Source organism: Trichomycterus rosablanca, chromosome 12, assembly GCF_030014385.1.
Source record: "Trichomycterus rosablanca isolate fTriRos1 chromosome 12, fTriRos1.hap1, whole genome shotgun sequence".
Classification (NCBI taxonomy): domain Eukaryota; kingdom Metazoa; phylum Chordata; class Actinopteri; order Siluriformes; family Trichomycteridae; genus Trichomycterus; species Trichomycterus rosablanca.
Window position 1 is genome coordinate 35,967,949 of NC_085999.1, and position 19,903 is coordinate 35,987,851.

The window sequence follows — 19,903 nt, forward strand, 5'->3', positions numbered from 1 at the left end:
GGACAATGGAGTTTCTTTAAACTGCATTTATAAAGCACAGGCATACTGTGCTGGAACAGGAAAGGACCTTCCCTAAACTGTTGCTGCAAAGTTAAAAGAATATCATTTTCTTTGTGGCTGAAATGCATGAATTATAATAATACAGTATAATAATAATAATAATTTGACGTGATGTCCCAATACTTTTGGCCATATAGTGTATTTAAACCCTGTACCATCACACACACACACACACACACACACACACTTGTGCATAAGGATCATCGTCAGTGCTTGTTTGTCACCTCCAAAAGTGGAAAAATAAAATCGAGCGTGGCACACGGGCGCGCGTGTATAATTAAAAGTTTCCCCGCCACTGTCATTATTGAGGGGGAAAGAGTAGCGGTGGTACAACATTCACGCATCACTTCCTGTCTCCTACTGCTTATAATTACCAGATAATCGCTTGTACGGTGGCACAGTTGGCACAGCAGGTAGTGCCGGTCCTTAACAGCTCCAGGGATTTAGGCTCCACTGCTGCCTGTAGTAACTCTGGAGTTTCTCCTTGTACTCCAGCTCGCTGCCACCTTTTAAAAGTGTGTGTGTGTGTGTGTGTTTACCTGCAATGAACTAATGTCCACTCCTGGGTGGAGTACGCTATATGGCTAAAAGTATGTGGCTATCCTATTCCAATTACAGCTTCAGCTTTCATTGCACTGATGGTAACACAGTATACATACACATATCAGCCATAACATTAAAACCACCTCCTTGTTTCTACACTGACTGTCCATTTTATCAGCTCCACTTACCATATAGAAGCACTTTGTAGTTCTACATTTACTGACTGTAGTCCATATGTCATGCTGCATGCTTTGTTAGCCCCCTTTCACCCTGTTCTTCAATGATCAGGACCCTCACAGGACCACCACAGAGCAGGTATTATTTAGGTGGTGGATCATTCTCAGCACTGCAGTAACACTGACATGGTGGTGGTGTGTTAGTGTGTGTTGTGCTGGTATGAGTGGATCAGACACAGCAGCGCTGCTGGAGTTTTTAAATACCGTGTCCACTCACTGTCCACTCTATTAGACACTCCTACTTAGTTGGTCCACCTTGTAGATGTAAAGTCAGAGACGATGGCTCATCTATTGCAGCTGTTTGAGTTGGTCATCTTCTGACCACTAAAGAACAGCATGAAAGGGGGCTAACAAAGCATGCAGAGAAACAGATGGACTACAGTCAGTAATTGTAGAACTACAAAGTGCTTCTATATGGTAAGTGGAGCTGATAAAATTGACAGTGAGTGTAGAAACAAGGCGGTGGTTTAAATGTTATGGCTGATCGATGTATATATACAGTGTATCACAAAAGTGAGTACACCCCTCACATTTCTGCAGATATTTAAGTATATCTTTTCATGGGACAACACTGACAAAATGACACTTTGACACAATGAAAAGTAGTCTGTGTGCAGCTTATATAACAGTGTAAATTTATTCTTCCCTCAAAATAACTCAATATACAGCCATTAATGTCTAAACCACCGGCAACAAAAGTGAGTACACCCCTTAGTGAAAGTTCCTGAAGTGTCAATATTTTGTGTGGCCACCATTATTTCCCAGAACTGCCTTAACTCTCCTGGGCATGGAGTTTACCAGAGCTTCACAGGTTGCCACTGGAATGCTTTTCCACTCCTCCATGACGACATCACGGAGCTGGCGGATATTCGAGACTTTGCGCTCCTCCACCTTCCGCTTGAGGATGCCCCAAAGATGTTCTATTGGGTTTAGGTCTGGAGACATGCTTGGCCAGTCCATCACCTTTACCCTCAGCCTCTTCAATAAAGCAGTGGTCGTCTTAGAGGTGTGTTTGGGGTCATTATCATGCTGGAACACTGCCCTGCGACCCAGTTTCCGGAGGGAGGGGATCATGCTCTGCTTCAGTATTTCACAGTACATATTGGAGTTCATGTGTCCCTCAATGAAATGTAACTCCCCAACACCTGCTGCACTCATGCAGCCCCAGACCATGGCATTCCCACCACCATGCTTGACTGTAGGCATGACACACTTATCTTTGTACTCCTCACCTGATTGCCGCCACACATGCTTGAGACCATCTGAACCAAATAAATTAATCTTGGTCTCATCAGACCATAGGACATGGTTCCAGTAATCCATGTCCTTTGTTGACATGTCTTCAGCAAACTGTTTGCAGGCTTTCTTGTGTAGAGACTTCAGAAGAGTCTTCCTTCTGGGGTGACAGCCATGCAGACCAATTTGATGTAGTGTGCGGCGTATGGTCTGAGCACTGACAGGCTGACTCCCCACCTTTTCAATCTCTGCAGCAATGCTGACAGCACTCCTGCGCCTATCTTTCAAAGACAGCAGTTGGATGTGACGCTGAGCACGTGCACTCAGCTTCTTTGGACGACCAACGCGAGGTCTGTTCTGAGTGGACCCTGCTCTTTTAAAACGCTGGATGATCTTGGCAACTGTGCTGCAGCTCAGTTTCAGGGTGTTGGCAATCTTCTTGTAGCCTTGGCCATCTTCATGTAGCGCAACAATTCGTCTTTTAAGATCCTCAGAGAGTTCTTTGCCATGAGGTGCCATGTTGGAACTTTCAGTGACCAGTATGAGAGAGTGTGAGAGCTGTACTACTAAATTGAACACACCTGCTCCCTATGCACACCTGAGACCTAGTAACACTAACAAATCACATGACATTTTGGAGGGAAAATGACAAGCAGTGCTCAATTTGGACATTTAGGGGTGTAGTCTCTTAGGGGTGTACTCACTTTTGTTGCCGGTGGTTTAGACATTAATGGCTGTATATCGAGTTATTTTGAGGGAAGAATAAATTTACACTGTTATATAAGCTGCACACAGACTACTTTTCATTGTGTCAAAGTGTCATTTTGTCAGTGTTGTCCCATGAAAAGATATACTTAAATATCTGCAGAAATGTGAGGGGTGTACTCACTTTTGTGATACACTGTATATATATATATGTATATATGTGTGTGTGTGTGTGTGTGTGTGTGTGTGTGGGCACGGGTTCAGCAGACCTAAGCTTTGAAACGTAATAAAAAGAAAAGCTCTGCAGGGATGAAGATAAAAGACGGAGCTAAAATAAGATGGAGAAAAGGCCACATGTAGAGTAAATCCATGCTCGCGGCAGCTGACGGTGCTGAGCGGGTGAAAACTGACTGTCTGAAGTTAGAATTCAGTTCACTAAAGCTGTAGCTCACTATGCAAATCGTATCTGGTGCAAGAAAGAGAACACACAGCGGCTTTGGGATGTGCTGGAACAGACAGCCCTGGATCCCGAGATCTCAGAAAAAGTGGGTTTGATAAAATATACTAAATTACAAAGACAGACAGACAGACAGACAGACACCTTTTCTTTGCTGGGGGTCTGTGCAGTCTTCAGGCAGACAGGGACCCCATGAGGACCAGGTGGAGAGCAGACAGGAACCAGAGCAGGGAAGAAAACAGGGCCTAACTGAGGGAGGGACGTCCCCATCATCACACAGTCCTGAACTCACGGGCCGAGAGACTAAAAACAGAAAGAAAAAAACAGAGAGAGAGAGAGAGAAAGAGAGAGAGAGAGAGAGAGAGAGAGAGAGAGAGAGAGATATTATAAACTAGATATATTTGATGATATATATTTTCTCCTTTTTCATTTGTTTTTATCTCTATTTTTTATCTCTGTTAACCTCTGTTGGGAAACACTAGACAGGAAACAGGATCACATCCCAAACAAAACTGTTAATTATACTGGATTTATGATAAAGTTTAATATATAGACAGATGGACACATAGTATATGGATGGGCGGATGGATGGGTGGGTGGATGGGTGGGTGGGTAGCTGGATAGATCAATGTATAGATGGATGGATGGATGGATGGACCAATAGATGGATGGATGCATAGGTGGATGGATGAATTTATGGATGGATGGATGGATGGATGTGTAGCTGGATGGATGGATAGATGGGTGAATGGACCAATAGATGGCTGGATGTATGGATGGATGGATGGATAGATGAGTAGATAGTTGAATGGATGAAAGGGTGGATGGAACAATGAATGGATGGATAAATGGATAGATGTGTGGATGGATGGATGAATGGATGAACATTGACAAATGCAAACGTAGACAAAAGTATAGAGAGATGAATAGTCAGATGAATTAATGAATGGATGGGCAGTGTAGCTCAGTGGATAAAGTAATGCAACTCTCCTGACACTGACAAGTGTACCTCCCATTGGTTAGGCTGTTCAGCAGACGCTTGACAAGATGCTAGCACAACTGAGATTCAAAACTCTGTATCCCTGGATCTCATGCGTAGTGGGTTACCGCCCTAGAAGACCTGACTTCCAATAATTTTCACATTGGAGCAACTCATAAAACCACATATTTAGGGACCTCAGTGCACAGTGGTACAGGTCATTTTGGGACATGAAAGGGCCTTCCCCATTCTGTTAGTGAGCACATAATGTTCTTTATATAATTAATTGTATCAGTCTCAACAAGCTTTAAAAATTGTAAACAAACTTGCTTAGAACTTTAACATTAATACCCTCAAGCAAGTTGGGAATAAACTGGAATGTTTAACCTCAGTGTCTGACAGCAAAGAGAAGTAGCCATGTTTACTGATGAGATGTTGAGGTGTCCGGATACTTTTGGCCATATAGTGCAGACAAACAGATGCAAGTGGGACAAGTAGGACGATACAGAGAGAGAAATCATAGCAAAAAGCAAAACAGACGGACCACTGGGAAAAGAATCAATAGAAGAAGAATCAATAGTGGGTACAGAAAGTCAGTTTAGCTCAACTCTAGAGAAAATGCACTATATGGCCAAAAGTATGTGGACACCAGATCATGAGCTTGTTGTACAACTATGGGCATACATTTAAAGATATACATCAATGCTCTGTGAATATAACAGCCTGCACTTACTGATGACTTTTCATAAGATTTCTGGGTAAATTTGTGCCCATTTGATTTGGCACTGATAATAACCTGACTCACAATAGACATTCCAATTTATCCCAAAGGTGTTCAGTGGAGTTGAGACCAGAGCTCTGTGCTCGCCACTGGAATTCCTCCACATCAAATGTGTCTTTGTGAGCCTTCCTTTCCTACCTGTCACTCCTAACCCCCTTCAGTCAGCAGTGTTAAGGTTCTTAGAGTGTCCTAAACATCACTGGTGACCTCACATGGACAGCTCACACAGCCAAAGCTCAGGAATTCGGATCTAGCCACTACTATTCTCAGGAATTCCTACAACTGTACAGTTCAGAGCATCCTGAGCTGTTACATCATTGCATGGTGTGGCAGCTTCTCCGTCACCACCTGTAAAGTGCTTCAGAGGGTGGTAAAGTCGGCTGAGTGCATCATTGGCACCAAATTACCCGACATAAAGGACATTCATCAGTCTTGATGCCTAAGGAAATTGTACTGGTGTCTTACCACAAGCATTTCTATGTACAAAAGTCTCTCTATTCCATCTCACTAGTCTTGCCTTGTGTATAGTATTTTAACAGAGAGTCAGAACCCACCGTGCCCTTTTTCAGAATGTGTTTAATGAAGATAAATGAAATGCTGTGGGTAAATGTTTCTTTAACTAGAACAGCGTTCTCTTTTTAGGACATAACCAGGCCAGTAAAGCCCAGTACCTTTAAACACAGTGTAGAACCACAGCTAGTGCATAAGTCACTCTCGTTTATACCAATTTACTGGATGGATGGCTGGATGGATGGATATATGAGTGGATGGATGGATGGACAACTGGACAGATGTATGGATGGGTAGGAAAGATCTATAAATGGGTGGATGGATGGAAAGACCTATAGATGAGTGGATGGATGGGTAGACCAATAGATGGGTAGATGGATGGGTAGACCAATAGACGGGTGGATGGATGGGTAGACCAATAGATGGGTGGATGGATGGGTAGACCAATAGACGGGTGGATGGATGGGTAGACCAATAGATGGGTGGATGGATGAGTAGATCAATAGACGGGTGGATGGATGGGTAGACCAATAGATGGGTAGATGGATGGGTAGACCAATAGACGGGTGGATGGATGGGTAGACCAATAGATGGGTGGATGGATGAGTAGATCAATAGACGGGTGGATGGATGGAAAGACCTATAGATGGAGGATGGATGGGTAGACCAATAGATGGGTGGATGGATGAGTAGACCAATAGATAGGTGGATGGATGGGTAGGTCAATAGATGGAAGGATGGATGTAAAGACCTATAGATGGTTTGATGGATGGCTAGACATATAGATAGGTGGATGGATGGGTAGGTCAGTAGATGGGAGGATGGATGTAAAGACCAATAGATGGGTGGATGGATGGAAAGACCTATAGATGGGTGGATGATGGGGCCAGTGATAGCTCAGTGGTTAAGGTACTGGACTAGTAAACAGAAGGTTGCCGGTTCAAGCCCTGCCACCACCCAGTTGCCACTGTTGGGTCCCTGAGCAAGGCCCTTAACCCTCAATTGCTCATCGTGTTCCGCTCATTGTGTTAGTCGCTTTGGATAAAAGCGTCTGCTAAATGCTGAAAATGTAAATGTAAATGGATGGGTGGCTAGACATATAGATGGGTGGATGGATGGAAAGACCTATAGATGTGTGGATGGATGGAAAGACCTATAGATGTGTGGATGGATGGGTAGACCAGAGAGTCAGAACCCACCGTGCCCCTTTTCAGAATGTGTTTAATGAAGATAAATGAAATGCTGTGGGTAAATGTTTCTTTAACTAGAACAGCGTTCTCTTTTTAGGACATAACCAGGCCAGTAAAGCCCAGTACCTTTAAACACAGTGTAGAACCACAGCTAGTGCATAAGTCACTCTCGTTTATACCAATTTACTGGATGGATGGCTGGATGGATGGATATATGAGTGGATGGATGGATGGACAACTGGACAGATGTATGGATGGGTAGGAAAGATCTATAAATGGGTGGATGGATGGAAAGACCTATAGATGAGTGGATGGATGGGTAGACCAATAGACGGGTGGATGGATGGGTAGACCAACAGATGGGTGGATGGATGGGTAGACCAATAGACGGGTGGATGGATGGGTAGACCAATAGATGGGTGGATGGATGAGTAGATCAATAGACGGGTGGATGGATGGGTAGATCTATAGATGGGTGGATGAATGGATAAATGGATGGATGGATGGTCAGACAAACAGCTAGATAATAGATCTTTATGTACCATCTTGTCCGTTTTGGGATGAACCGTGACGATGAACCTGAATGCAGTACGTTCCTCTGGTTTGTATTCCTCCTCCACACAGAGAGCTGATATTCACCCTCCTCCGTTCATGAGGACTAAAGAGGGGAGTGACCCGACACTCACTCCAGTCTGTGGTCCTCCACTCGTACCTGCAGCACGGGTAAACAATAAAGAATGAATGGCATGTAAAATAAAACACATTTTAGGGTACATTTATACTGTAGGTTTGACCATTGTGAGATCATGTTGGCATCTACAGTTTGATCTTCTTGTACAGTGTTTGTAGTTTTGATGTTCTGATGTGTTTGAACCACAGTGTGGTCAGATTAGAACCATGGTGGTCAGATAAAACTCAGATTAGACTCTCTGAGAGTTCAGTACGGTCTACATTAATGTTATTCACTCTACTGCTCTTAACAGAGGTTTTTTTTTTTTTTCCTTTAAATGTAAAAATGTCCAATAATATTCCTGGCATGACCTAAAGGCCTTTATATCCAGGTTTTTTGTGCTCTGTGTCTAGACGTCTGGCTGTGTGTTTGAATGTGAGTATGGATTCATGTAAAAATCTCCCTGCTGCTACAGTGGCTTCAGCTAAAGTTCTCCAAACCTCTCCCACCTTCCAAAAAAAAAAGATTTCAGCTGCTTCTGGCACCCATTTGTTTCCAATAAAAAATAAAATAAAACTTGTAAATGTCTGTTACTTTGCTTTTTCTTTTGATCTAGACATATTAAACTCACTATTACATTTACATTTACGGCATTTAGCAGACGCTTTTTATCCAAAGCGACTTACAGTACTGTGACAGTATACTGTCTAAGCAATTGAGGGTTAAGGGCCTTGCTCAGGGACCCAAGAGTGGCAACCTGGGAGTGGTGGGGCTTGAATCGGCAACCTTCTGATTACTAATCCAGTACCTTAACCACTAGGCTACAGCTTCCCTATTAATTCCACTCTTGATAAGTGTGAAATTGACGGGCACTTCTTTACATCATCCAGTGGTGGATTCTCTTACAAAGCCCTACGAAGATTCCCGCTGTCGTCCTTCTTATTGTGATGCTGTCCTGACCAGACAGCAGGAGTCACTGTTGCAGTGTAATTGAGAAGAAACCCTATCCCACCTTTCCTCCATCAGAAATGACCAAATGCATCAGCTGAATGCTTGATCAACCTGGTAGCACCACTTGATTATCAGCCTGCTGCACCATCTAAATTAGCTAATTAGCATCAGTCATCATGCGGAAGTGTGTTTTACTTTTATCAGGAGAATTATCTTGTTAGCCAAATTAGCTGACTAGCTTTAATCATATGAGTAAGGTTTATTAAACTAGCTTCACCTGTATTGTCAGTAATTCTGACTTGGTGGTAGACTGGCGTCACAAACATAATCTGAGCCTCTTATAAAGAAACAAGTTACTCGGTAATTAATCCATGACTTTTTCGGGGCTTTAGATTCCATTTTTTTTTAAGTTCTTATGTCCAGATACTTTTAGTTTCGTGTCTGGAGGTCTGACTGTGTGTTTGAATCTAAGTATGGATCCACCTATAAACCTCCCTGCTGCTACATTGACTTCTGGCTCTGGATTAAAGCTACAAGTCTCCAAAAAGGGATTCTGACCGGCTTGGTGTCCAACTGATTTTGGCTCAGTTTGCTACAATCAAAAGAACGTTACAGAAGAGCTTAAACTCTGAGAGTCCTGATGTGGAAAGTAAATAAGCTCATTTAAAAACCAATTCAACAAAAAGAGCTAAAGTTTGATATCCAGTCAAGGTGGGATAAAGTATCTGCTAAATGTCATAAATGTAAATCTACTGTTTTTATCTGATTTTATACAGTGTGGTGCAGTATGGCTGATTAGTAATGTTACACCGATCAGCCATAACATTAAAACCACCTCCTTGTTTCTACACTCACTGTCCATTTTATCAGCTCCACTTACCATATAGAAGCACTTTGTAGTTCTACAATTACTGACTGTAGTCCATCTGCTTCTCTACATACTTTTTAACCTGCTTTCATGGGGCTCTGTTGGCTGGATATATTTGGTTGGTGGACTATTCTCAGTCCAGCAGTGACAGTGAGGTGTTTAAAAACTTCATTAGCGCTGCTGTGTCTGATCCACTCATACCAGCACAACACACACTAACACACCACCACCATGTCAGTGCTGAGAATGATCCACCACCTAAATAATACCTGCTCTGTGGTGGTCCTGTGGTGGTCCTGACCATTGAAGAACAGGGTGAAAGGGGGCTAACAAAGCATGCAGAGAAACAGATGGACTACAGTCAGTAATTGTAGAACTACAAAGTGCTTCTATATGGTAAGTGGAGCTGATAAAATGGATAATAAGTGTAGAAAACCTAAGAACTTAATTTTATTTATTACTGTTCTCGTACCTGGGACACTTCGAAAGCAAATCCCCAATAATGTTGCAGGCCTCCTTCTCCTCTAGGGCGGGGCATTCTGTTCCTTCACCAACGGCCGGCAGAATTATAGTTCGACTCCTAAAACGGTAACCAGGCGATAGGTCTGATGACTGGCAGGTCTTTGAGCATGGACTCCATGAGGACCAGTCAGAAGTCTGACAGTCTTTGGGCATCACACAGGAACGGGAGGTGGGTGGAGAGTCGCCCTGTCCGCAAAGACTGAAAACAACAACAAGAAAGAAATAAATAAAGAAAAGGATTTTTGTAGGTGTGTCTAAGTTCTTCTTGTAAGGAACGTGTACGTCCAGAAACCCGTTTACAATGAACAGCTTTGGAATGAACTGGAACATCAGTTGAGGCTTTTTTAACCTAGTACGTCCCCAGTCATACAAATGCTGTCATTTTTGGACTGACCGGGTACAAATTCCCACAGACATTCTTCAAAATCCTGTCCTGAATAACACACACCCCCTCCGACACGTGTGCAGTAGCCGACTGCATCTTTTCACCTGCACCCTTCCCTGGAACATCAAGCCAATTGTTGTTCGTGTAGGCGCCCAGCCTGCCGGTAGCAGAGCTGAGATTTAAACCGACAAGTTTAAGGTGTCAGCTTTGGTGTGCTAGCGTGTTTTATCGTTGCACCACCTGAGCGCCCATGCCCTTGACTCTTGGAACATCTCTTCTAGAAATGTATGTTCTAGCAACATGTATGGGACGCTAACAGGCTATCAAAACTGTATGACAACACACTAACACATCAGTTCTGTGCTGAAAATAAAGCTGAGTAAAGAGCACGTCAGGACTGAGCGTGGGAGGACGCAGCGGGACGGAGGAGGACACGTGTCTCTGCTGTTTGACATTTAGATGAATGGAGATAAGGACGCCGGCTGTACGAGTGACTGACAGACGAAGATGAGACGAAGTGACATGAGAACCAGTGTGTGATCTGGATTACAGGGTAGAAGAAAAGCACTGAAATGCCACAAATAATTGAAACCTCAACAAGATGGGCCAGTGGCACGGGCAGAGCCACAAAACCATCTGAAGATCTGAAGGTACAAAAGTATGTGGACACCCTCAAATCAGATTCTCAAATCAGCAACACCTATCGCTGTGATTATCCAGTTCCAGCATGAAGGCCATCCATAAACACATGGCTTGACAAGTTTGGTATGAATAAACTACAGTGGCCTGCTTGGAGTCCTGAGCTGAACTTTTGGATGTTCAACACCTTTGGTATGAATGGGAACATCAATTATGTGCCTGAATTTTATTGTATTTTTTTTATATATTGTTTATGCATTTTCTCCCTTTTTCTCCCTTTTTAGCGCATCCAATTGCCTGATTGCGTCATGCTTCCTCTCCACCAATGCCGATCACTGCTCTGATTGAGGAGAACGAAGCTAACCCACACCCCCTCCGACACGTGGGCAGCATGCCATATGCATCTTATCATCTACACTTTGACGAGTGCAGTGCAGCTCAGTGTTGTGTACGGAGAGATGCACCCTGAGAGCACTCTTTTCTCATCTCTGTGCAGGCGCCATCAATCAGCCAGCAGAGGTCGTAATTGCACCAGTCATGGGAAAGAGACCCCTTCCGGTTTAGTCCCACCCATATCTGAACAACAGGCCAATCGTTGTTCATGTGGCCGCTCAGCCTTAGACGGCAGGCAGAGCTGAGATTCGATACGATGTATTCGAAATCCCAGCTCTGGTTCCAGCGTGTGTTTTTACTGCTGCGCCACCTGAGCGGACATTATGCACCTGAATGGGTACCAATAACCAGTCACATCCCGAAATCTTGTGAAAAGCCCTTAAGGTGGAGGCTGTTATTGTTTCAACGTGGAAGGGGAGGAAGAACTCAATATAAGAATATGTGTCCACATACATTTGACCATACAGTGACATATAGATTTAGTGCTGCTCTTATTCTTATCAGGGTCTTGGTGGGTCCAGAGCCTGCTCAGTGTTAGACCCTGTGCTGGATGAAACTTCATGTAATGCTTTATGTCGGTGGATTTTAAACTGTGGTACTTGTAGAAATGATGATAATTTTTGGTTAATGACCAGAAAAGGGTCTTCCCCAAACTGTTGCCTCAGATTCTGAAGCATATACATTAGTGTTACCCCTCAGAGGACTTTACCGTTGGGACTATGCAATCCAAAAGGCAACGTTCATTTGGTATCATCCAAATGTCTGTAGTTAAGCTGTTGTTGAATATTGTAAGCAGATAAGGAACAGTAGTTATCACAGAACGGAGGTTTCAAAGTCCAATGTGACTAGAACAGTATAAAGGGAGGCCCACAGTTCTGTTCCTTGTTCTTCAGTTCATACACTGCTGTAAGAACCCACGATCGTGCCAATAAATTCTTCAATCCAGGCAACTATAATCTTTGTTTTCTTTTTATCATCTGACCTTATTTTTCCACGACACAGACAGACCAGCAGACACAACACACAGACAGATGTCAGCAGAGCCTGTTATATTAAAAAAAGATTTAAATATTTCACTGGGGGGGGTGGGTGGGTGGGGGGGGTGTTACTGTGTGCCAGTCCATCGTGGGGCAGTCACACACACACACACACACACACATACACACACCCATTCACCTATATGGCAATTCAGTGTCTCCAATTAACCTGACTGCATGTTTTTGGACTGTGGGAGAAAACCGGAGCTCCCAGAGGAAACCCACACAGACATGGGGAGATCGAACCCGGGACCTTCTTGCTGTGAGGCAACAGTGCTACCCACCGAGCCACCCAATTTAAATATTTAAATATAAATAATGTGTAAAATGCGTCATAACCGCTCTCCTGTCTATCTTACAGATCTACTTTAGATCTGTACCCCATCCTAATCTTTGAGTTCCTCAACAGCAGGTCTTTTGGACATTCCACCCATTAAGCTTTGTACTGTGGGTGCCAGGGCCTTTTCTTACGCTGCACCCAAACTTTGGAACACACTTCCCCCTCTGTGATTGTAACTGTGTAAATTTAATGTTGATTGTTTATTACGTGTTTACTGCTGATTGTGTAATGTAGGGTGACCTTGAGTGTCATGAAAGGCGCCTAAAAATAAAATTTATTATTATTATTATTATTATTATTATTATTATATTTATTATTATTATTATTATTATTATTATTTTTATAATTATTATTATTATCATTGTTATTATTATTATTATCAGTATTATTATTATTATTATTATTATTATTATTATATTATTATTATTATTACCATTATTATTATTATTAATATTATTAATATTATTATTATTATTATTTTATTATTATTATTATTTTATTATTATTATTAATATTATTATTAAATATTTTTGATACTTTACATTTTATTTGATTGACTGTACAGAATCCAATCAGGAGTGAAAGTCTGAAAAAGTTTCTGTACTGAGGAACATCAGCCAGCTTCACGCTCAGTTAAAGCTATTTAGCAAAGCATCTCTTACTCAGAACCCCGATCCACTGCAACAAACGACTGAAACACAACGTAAAACGTAATTACACAAATGGCTGGAAAGCTCACGCTGCACTTTCATTACTGCACGCTTCTCATCAGGCCAGCGCACGGCTGTGTTTCATTTCACTCGGTAATTAGAGTATAATTGGGCTGACACTGAACTCAGGTACAAAAGACGTCGAAACGAGTGTGTTTTTATTAGGTTTACACTAACGAGTGATGAATGAATATTATGTTAATTATAGAGTGTAAATCGTCACCTTCATTAAAGTAGCCAGTATAAACCTGACCTGAAAAACCAACTCTCTCAACAAACAGCATTAAACATTTCTCTAACTATTAATTTACTCCACATCTACTGCTGGTTTAAAAAAAATAGGCCCTGCTGTACAATATATGGTAAAAAAGCCCTTTAAATCATTAAGTTTTAGGTGTTTCAGCCACACCCATCAAATGTTACGTGTGTGTGGGGTGGGTTGGGGGTTCTGCTGAAGGTAAGTTCAAATTCATTCATTCATTGTCTGTTTTACCACTTAATCTTATGAAGGGTCGCTGTGGGTCCGACTCACCAGGCAAAAGCTAGGCAACACTCCAAACAGGTCGCCAGTCCATCACCGAGCCAAACACACACACACACACACACACACACACAGGGGGAATTTTGGATTTCCAATTAACCTGACTGCACGTCTTAGGACTGTGGGAGGAAACCGGAGCTCCTGGAGGAAACCCACACAGACATGGGGAGAACATGCAAACTCCACACAGAAAGGACCAGGACCGCTCCACCGAGCCACCGTGCCACAAGTGTGAAACAGCTTAATTCAAATTATAAATTATGCACACACACACACACACACACACACACACTGAAATACATTAAACATGTAGCATAAACACACAGTAACTGTATGCCAGTGATGTTACCTACAACACTATTTTCTCTTAGCAGCTGTTACAGATGCTGAATATTCAAACACTCACACCAGCAGCAGCAGCGTTATCAGTCTCATGTCCTGCCTAAAATTTGACTGTGTTTCTAGTGTTATATCCAGTCTGTGCAGATTTCACTTACATTCTATACAGTGTGCTTAAAATAGAGACCATTATTGGATATCTAGACGTGTGTAGGATGGTATTTGGGACACAGCATCTCTCTTCCGCTCCATGTACAGAGTAATAACAGAGACTTGTGTAGAACTGTCGCCTCACAGCAAGAGGGTCTTGGGTTTGATCCCCAGGCAGGGCAGACCAGGTCCTTTCTGTGCTGAGTTTGCATGTTCTCCATGTGTGTGTGTTTCCTCCGGGAACTCCTCCCACAGTCCAAAAACATGCAGTCAGGTTAACTGGAGACACTGAATTGCCCTATAGGTGAATGGGTGTGTGTGTGTGTGTCTGCCCTGTGATGGACTGGCACCCCGTCCAGGGTGTTACTCCATCACGCACCAACCCGCAACCCTAACTGGATAAACAGTTAAGAAAGTGAGTAAGGGATTTTCTCTTTCTCGCTGCAGCCACTTAATTATAAGTACAGTATATTTTAAATATAAAGTATAATATAAATATATCTATTATTTACAAGTTCAATAAAGAAAATGAAAAAAGGAGAGAAAATAAGGAGAGAAAATTAGATATAATAAATAATTAAACTATAATAATGATAAAATAATTAATAATAATAATAATATAATTTAATAATAATAATAATAATTTAATAATAATAATAATAATAGTAATTAATAATAATAAATATAGATTTCATCCAGGAGCTCCGGTTTTCTTCCACAATCCAAAGACGTGCAAGTGAGGTGAATTAAAAATTGTCCATGACTGTGTTTGATATTAAAGACTTAAACCAGTAACCAGTAACTATCTGCCCTGTCATGAATGTAACCAAAGTGTGTAAAACATGACGTTAAAATCCTAATAAATAAATACATAAGTATATTTCAGAACCTCAGATCTCTGAACTCTGCCTCATCTACACCCAAGAAGATCAAAGCAATTACACGAGCACATGTGACACAGCAGGCTTACAAATCCTGGAATAGAACAGCAGGATCTATAAAGCTGGTACACAAGATCCGAACACTCGACAGAAAGCCTTATGTCCACATACACATCACACCAGCGTCCCGTCCCACAGACTGTACTCTCATTTAATACAAGTGTAAAGAACGGACTTCCTCTCCAAACAAGAAATAAAAGAGAAAAACATGAAAGAGCTCCACACAAGTCGATAGTTCACAAAGAAACCATAATTACGGTTCCTCTAGATCTGCTGCAGCCTAATTATCCTTAATTTAGGAGACATCAATACTGAAGGAGGGACGGACATCTAAAAGAAGATACCTGAGTCAGAGAGAGGCTGAAATATCACTGATATTACAGCTGTGTGAGGAACATCCACTATTACTGCTTCAACAGACCATAATATTACACAAAAATAACAGAAGATACAATTTAAATCATGAACTTTCATTAATGTAAGAAACCAACAGCTACATCAAACCCTCGGTCACTCAATCAATATTTTAACCAAGTGTGATTAGCAAAGCAATTAAGCTAATTACTCATGCCCAGGTCTCAGCTGTGCAAAACGTAAGTCAAAGTCAAACAGGCACCAGGACTGGAAAACAGTTTTAAGTCTTTGGGACTCCAGCGAACCACAGTGAAAGCCATTATTTGTATAAAAAAAAAATCTCCAATGTTTCCACTTTTTGTCTTCCAAAAAGTCACAAATAATCAAAAACAAACATCTAGAACTGCAAATGTACTTTAGATTTAGGATAACACACACTGTACGTATCATTCAAACATTACAGATTTTTCTGTTCAGCTCACCTTTTATTTATTTATTCAGTTATTTATTTATTTATAACCCAAATTTTTTATTTTTGTGTTCAGCTACTCACATTTATTTATTTATTTATTTATTTATTTATTTATTTATTTATTTATTTATTTATTTATTTATAAGCCTTTTGTAATAGACTTTTTTTATTTTTTGTGCTCAGCTCACCCCTTTTTAATTATTTATTTAGACATATTTAGATTTTTTAAATAAATAAATAAATAAATAAATAATTAAAAAGTGGTGAGCTGAACACAAAAATCTAAAAGAAAAACCCTTTGTTATAGAGATTTTTTATTTTTTGTGTTCAGTTCACCACCTTTTTATTTTTTTATTTATTTGTTTATTTATTTATAACCCCTTTGTAATAGACATTTTTTTGTGTGTTTAGTTCACCACTTTTTATTTATTTATTTATTTATTTATTTATAACCCCTTTGTAATAGACTTTTTTCTTTTTTTTGTGTTCACCACTTATTTATTTATTTATTCATTAATAAATTTATGCAATCATTTTAATTTATTTATTTATTTATTTATTTATTTATTTATTTATTTATTTATTTATTTATTTATTATTTATGTATTTATTATTTAGTTCTTTATTTATTATTTAGTTATTTATTTATAATCCCTTAGTGATAGACATTTTTTATTTGATCTTCTTTAACTGATGTGCCACGTTAAAGACCTTTTTTTATAACAATGTGTTCTACATCACTTCTATGTACTTTATATCCCAGCAGAGTACAAAACATAACCAGTATAATGAGCTTACCTCAGTATGACGTTCCTGCCATCACTGGCCATGCAGTGAACCTGGCGCGTTTGGTAACCAATTTTAACATTCAGTATTTTGAAGGCTTCCTGGTGTTCGTGTAGTTGCTGATGTTCTTGGTGGTGTTGATGTTGTAGATGGTGCTTTGTGTCCTGCTGTAGCTGTTGATGTTCTTGATGTTCCTGGGGGTGTTGATGTTGTAGATGGTGCTTTGTGTCCTGTTGTAGCTGCTGATGTTCTTGATGTTCCTGGGGGTGTTGATGTTGTAGATGGTGCTTTGTGTCCTGCTGTAGCTGTTGATGTTCTTGATGTTCTTGGGGGTGTTGATGTTGTAGATGGTGCTGTGTGTCCTGTTGTAGCTGCTGATGTTCTTGATGTTCTTGGGGGTGTTGATGTTGTAGATGGTGCTGTGTGTCCTGCTGTAGCTGCTGATGTTCTTGATGTTCTTGGGGGTGTTGATGTTGTAGATGGTGCTTTGTGTCCTGCTGTAGCTGTTGTAGCTTCTGTCTGCGTTGTTGTTGGTGGTGAATATGATACGTGTGTTGCCATGTGTGCCGGCTCCGTCCACTCTGAACGTCCCGTTTCACTACGTTTCTTTCCTGGAAGTTAAAATCCAGCATCATCTTTTCATTCATCCACGCTTCTTTTTCCAGTGGAAGTCGACACCTGCTCCAGTCTCCCACCTTCAGGCTGTACTGGTGCCCGTTCTCACCCAGTGGACAAGACAACGAGTGTTCACACGGCTGCGTTTCGCTCAGACCCGGACAGTCGGCTCCTCCGTACGCGGGCGCAGCGAGAACGTGGCGTGTCCGGTGCTTTAATCCAACACCACAAGTCCTACTGCAGCGTGACCACGGCGAGAAATCAGACACCACGCAGTCCAGAGGGCAGGGGATCAGACAGGCCTGCTCCAGCGCCGGGCGGGGCGAGAAGAACTCGCATATCCGTTCGGATACGGCCGTCCCGTTTAACACCCGGACACACCGGACCGAACGTCTCTGAACGCCGTGCTGGGCCGTGATGCACTCGGGTGCCAGGGTTCGTGTCCTGAGTTCGTTGGAGGTGATGGTGAGGGAGCAGGAGCTCCACTCCGAGACGTCCCACTCGAACAGGTCCTGGTGCCACTCACACACTTTGAAGCAGGGTCTCTGGGTTTCAGGTCTGATGAAGTGCAGGCAGTTGGCGTGGTGTGTGTTCCAGCCGTCTGAGTGGACACACCACACACTGCGTGACTGGACACCGCTGGACCCGCATTCATCCCCTTTACACCGACCCCACGGACCTGCAGAGACAGAGAAACACCTCATTAATCTACTGTACATTAATTACTCTGAATTTACCAGGATGTGGAACAAGGTACGTTTCATTTCATTTTCATCAACTGCTTTATCCTGGTCAGGGTCACGGCTGGTCCTGTTCCACCTGGAAACACTGACCGCAAGGCAGGAACACCCTGGACAGGATGTCAATCGCATGGTTTTGGCTGCACTACCTTCTACTACTTGTTTAAAGTCCTTTCAGAAGAGTGGAGACTGTTATACACCGTATGGACAAAAGTATTGGGACACCTAATTTTATTTATAAAGCTTCCATGCGTCCAACAGTTTAGGGAACGCTCCTTTCTGCCTTCTTGGTTTTGAATCTCAGCTTCACTGAAGAGTTTTGGAATAAAACAGAACATCAATTAAACCTTTCCTGACCAACATCAGTGCCCAGCCATACAAATGCTCTTTTGACTGAATGGGCACAAATTCCAACAGACATATTCCAACAGTGTAGGTGTTTAATGAGGTTGGGGTCAGGGCTCTGTGCAGGCACCTTAAGTTCCTTTAGACCGGGTCTTCCTCCAAACTATTGTGAGAAAGTCAAAAGGATTAGTGTGTCCACAAACTTTTGGCTCCTAGTGTGGTTTATTTCTTTATTTATGTATTAAATCCATTATTTTTAGATCAGCAGAAGTGAGAAGTTAAAGGTGGTGGCACCAGTGACGGGAGCCAGAACGCTTCTCATTTCCAGAGAGCTCAGTGGGTATTAAAGTGCAGTTTGGTTCGGGTGGGGGGTAGAAAACTGGTACATTCGCCTATCGGGAGCCTAATTACACCCATCTGTCTCTCAGATCTGCAGTGCATACCATTATAAACTCCACATGTGGGATCTGGACGCAGACGGTCCTGCTCAGTGAAGAACCAGACGTAAACAAGCTGAAAGCTTAAAAATATATATATATATAAATAAATGTATTTATCCTGGTCCAGCACCTCCACTGAATCATCACCACAGTCCACACAGCTTCAATACATCATGAACATTAGTGACCATGATGAACATTAGTGACCATGAGCTTGTGTATAAGGGACCATGAGCATTAGTGACCATGATGAGCATTAGTGACCATGAGCTTGTGTATAAGGGACCATGAGCATTAGTAACCATGATGAACATTAGTGACCATGAGCATGTGTATAAGTGACCATGAGCATTAGTGACCATGAGCATGTGTTTTAGTGACCATGAGCATTAGTGACCATGAGCTTTAGTGACCATGAGCATTAGTGACCATGAACTTTAGTGACCATGAGCACTAGTGACCATGAGCATTAGTGACCATGAGCATGTGTATAAGTGACCATGAGCATTAGTGACCATGAGCATGTTTTAGTGACCATGAGCATTAGTGACCATGAGCATTAGTGACCATGAGCTTTAGTGACCATGAGCATTAGTGACCATGAGCTTTAGTGACCATGAGCACTAGTGACCATGAGCATTAGTGACCATGAGCATGTGTATAAGTGACCATGAGCATTAGTGACCATGAGCATGTGTTTTAGTGACCATGAGCATTAGTGACCATGAGCTTTAGTGACCATGAGCATTAGTGACCATGAGCATGAGCATTAGTGACCATGAGCATTAGTGACCATGATCATCCTTTTCCTGGAGCAGTTTGTGATTATGGAATCAGGTTCATGAAGGTGATCTGACAGAACAACACCAGGACTGTAGATCTATGTAGAGCTATGACAGTCTAGGCCCAAGATCTGAGAAGCTAAATGGTCTACAGTACAGAGAGATGTTGCATCAAAATGTGTGAGC

General features: G+C 41.8%; 1 protein-coding gene across 1 annotated transcript in view; it reads right to left on the reverse strand.

The window, feature by feature from the left end:
* Positions 1-19,903, reverse strand: part of thsd7ba (thrombospondin, type I, domain containing 7Ba) — a gene marked incomplete at its 5' end in the record, with an annotated part of 260,282 nt that overhangs the window by 125,915 nt on the left and 114,464 nt on the right. The window contains 5 exons of the mRNA XM_063005709.1: positions 3,382-3,540; positions 7,240-7,409; positions 9,659-9,907; positions 16,808-16,942; positions 17,372-18,089. Of these exons, the coding sequence (XP_062861779.1) occupies positions 3,382-3,540; positions 7,240-7,409; positions 9,659-9,907; positions 16,808-16,942; positions 17,372-18,089 (1,431 nt within the window). The remainder of the gene's footprint in view (positions 1-3,381; positions 3,541-7,239; positions 7,410-9,658; positions 9,908-16,807; positions 16,943-17,371; positions 18,090-19,903) is intronic.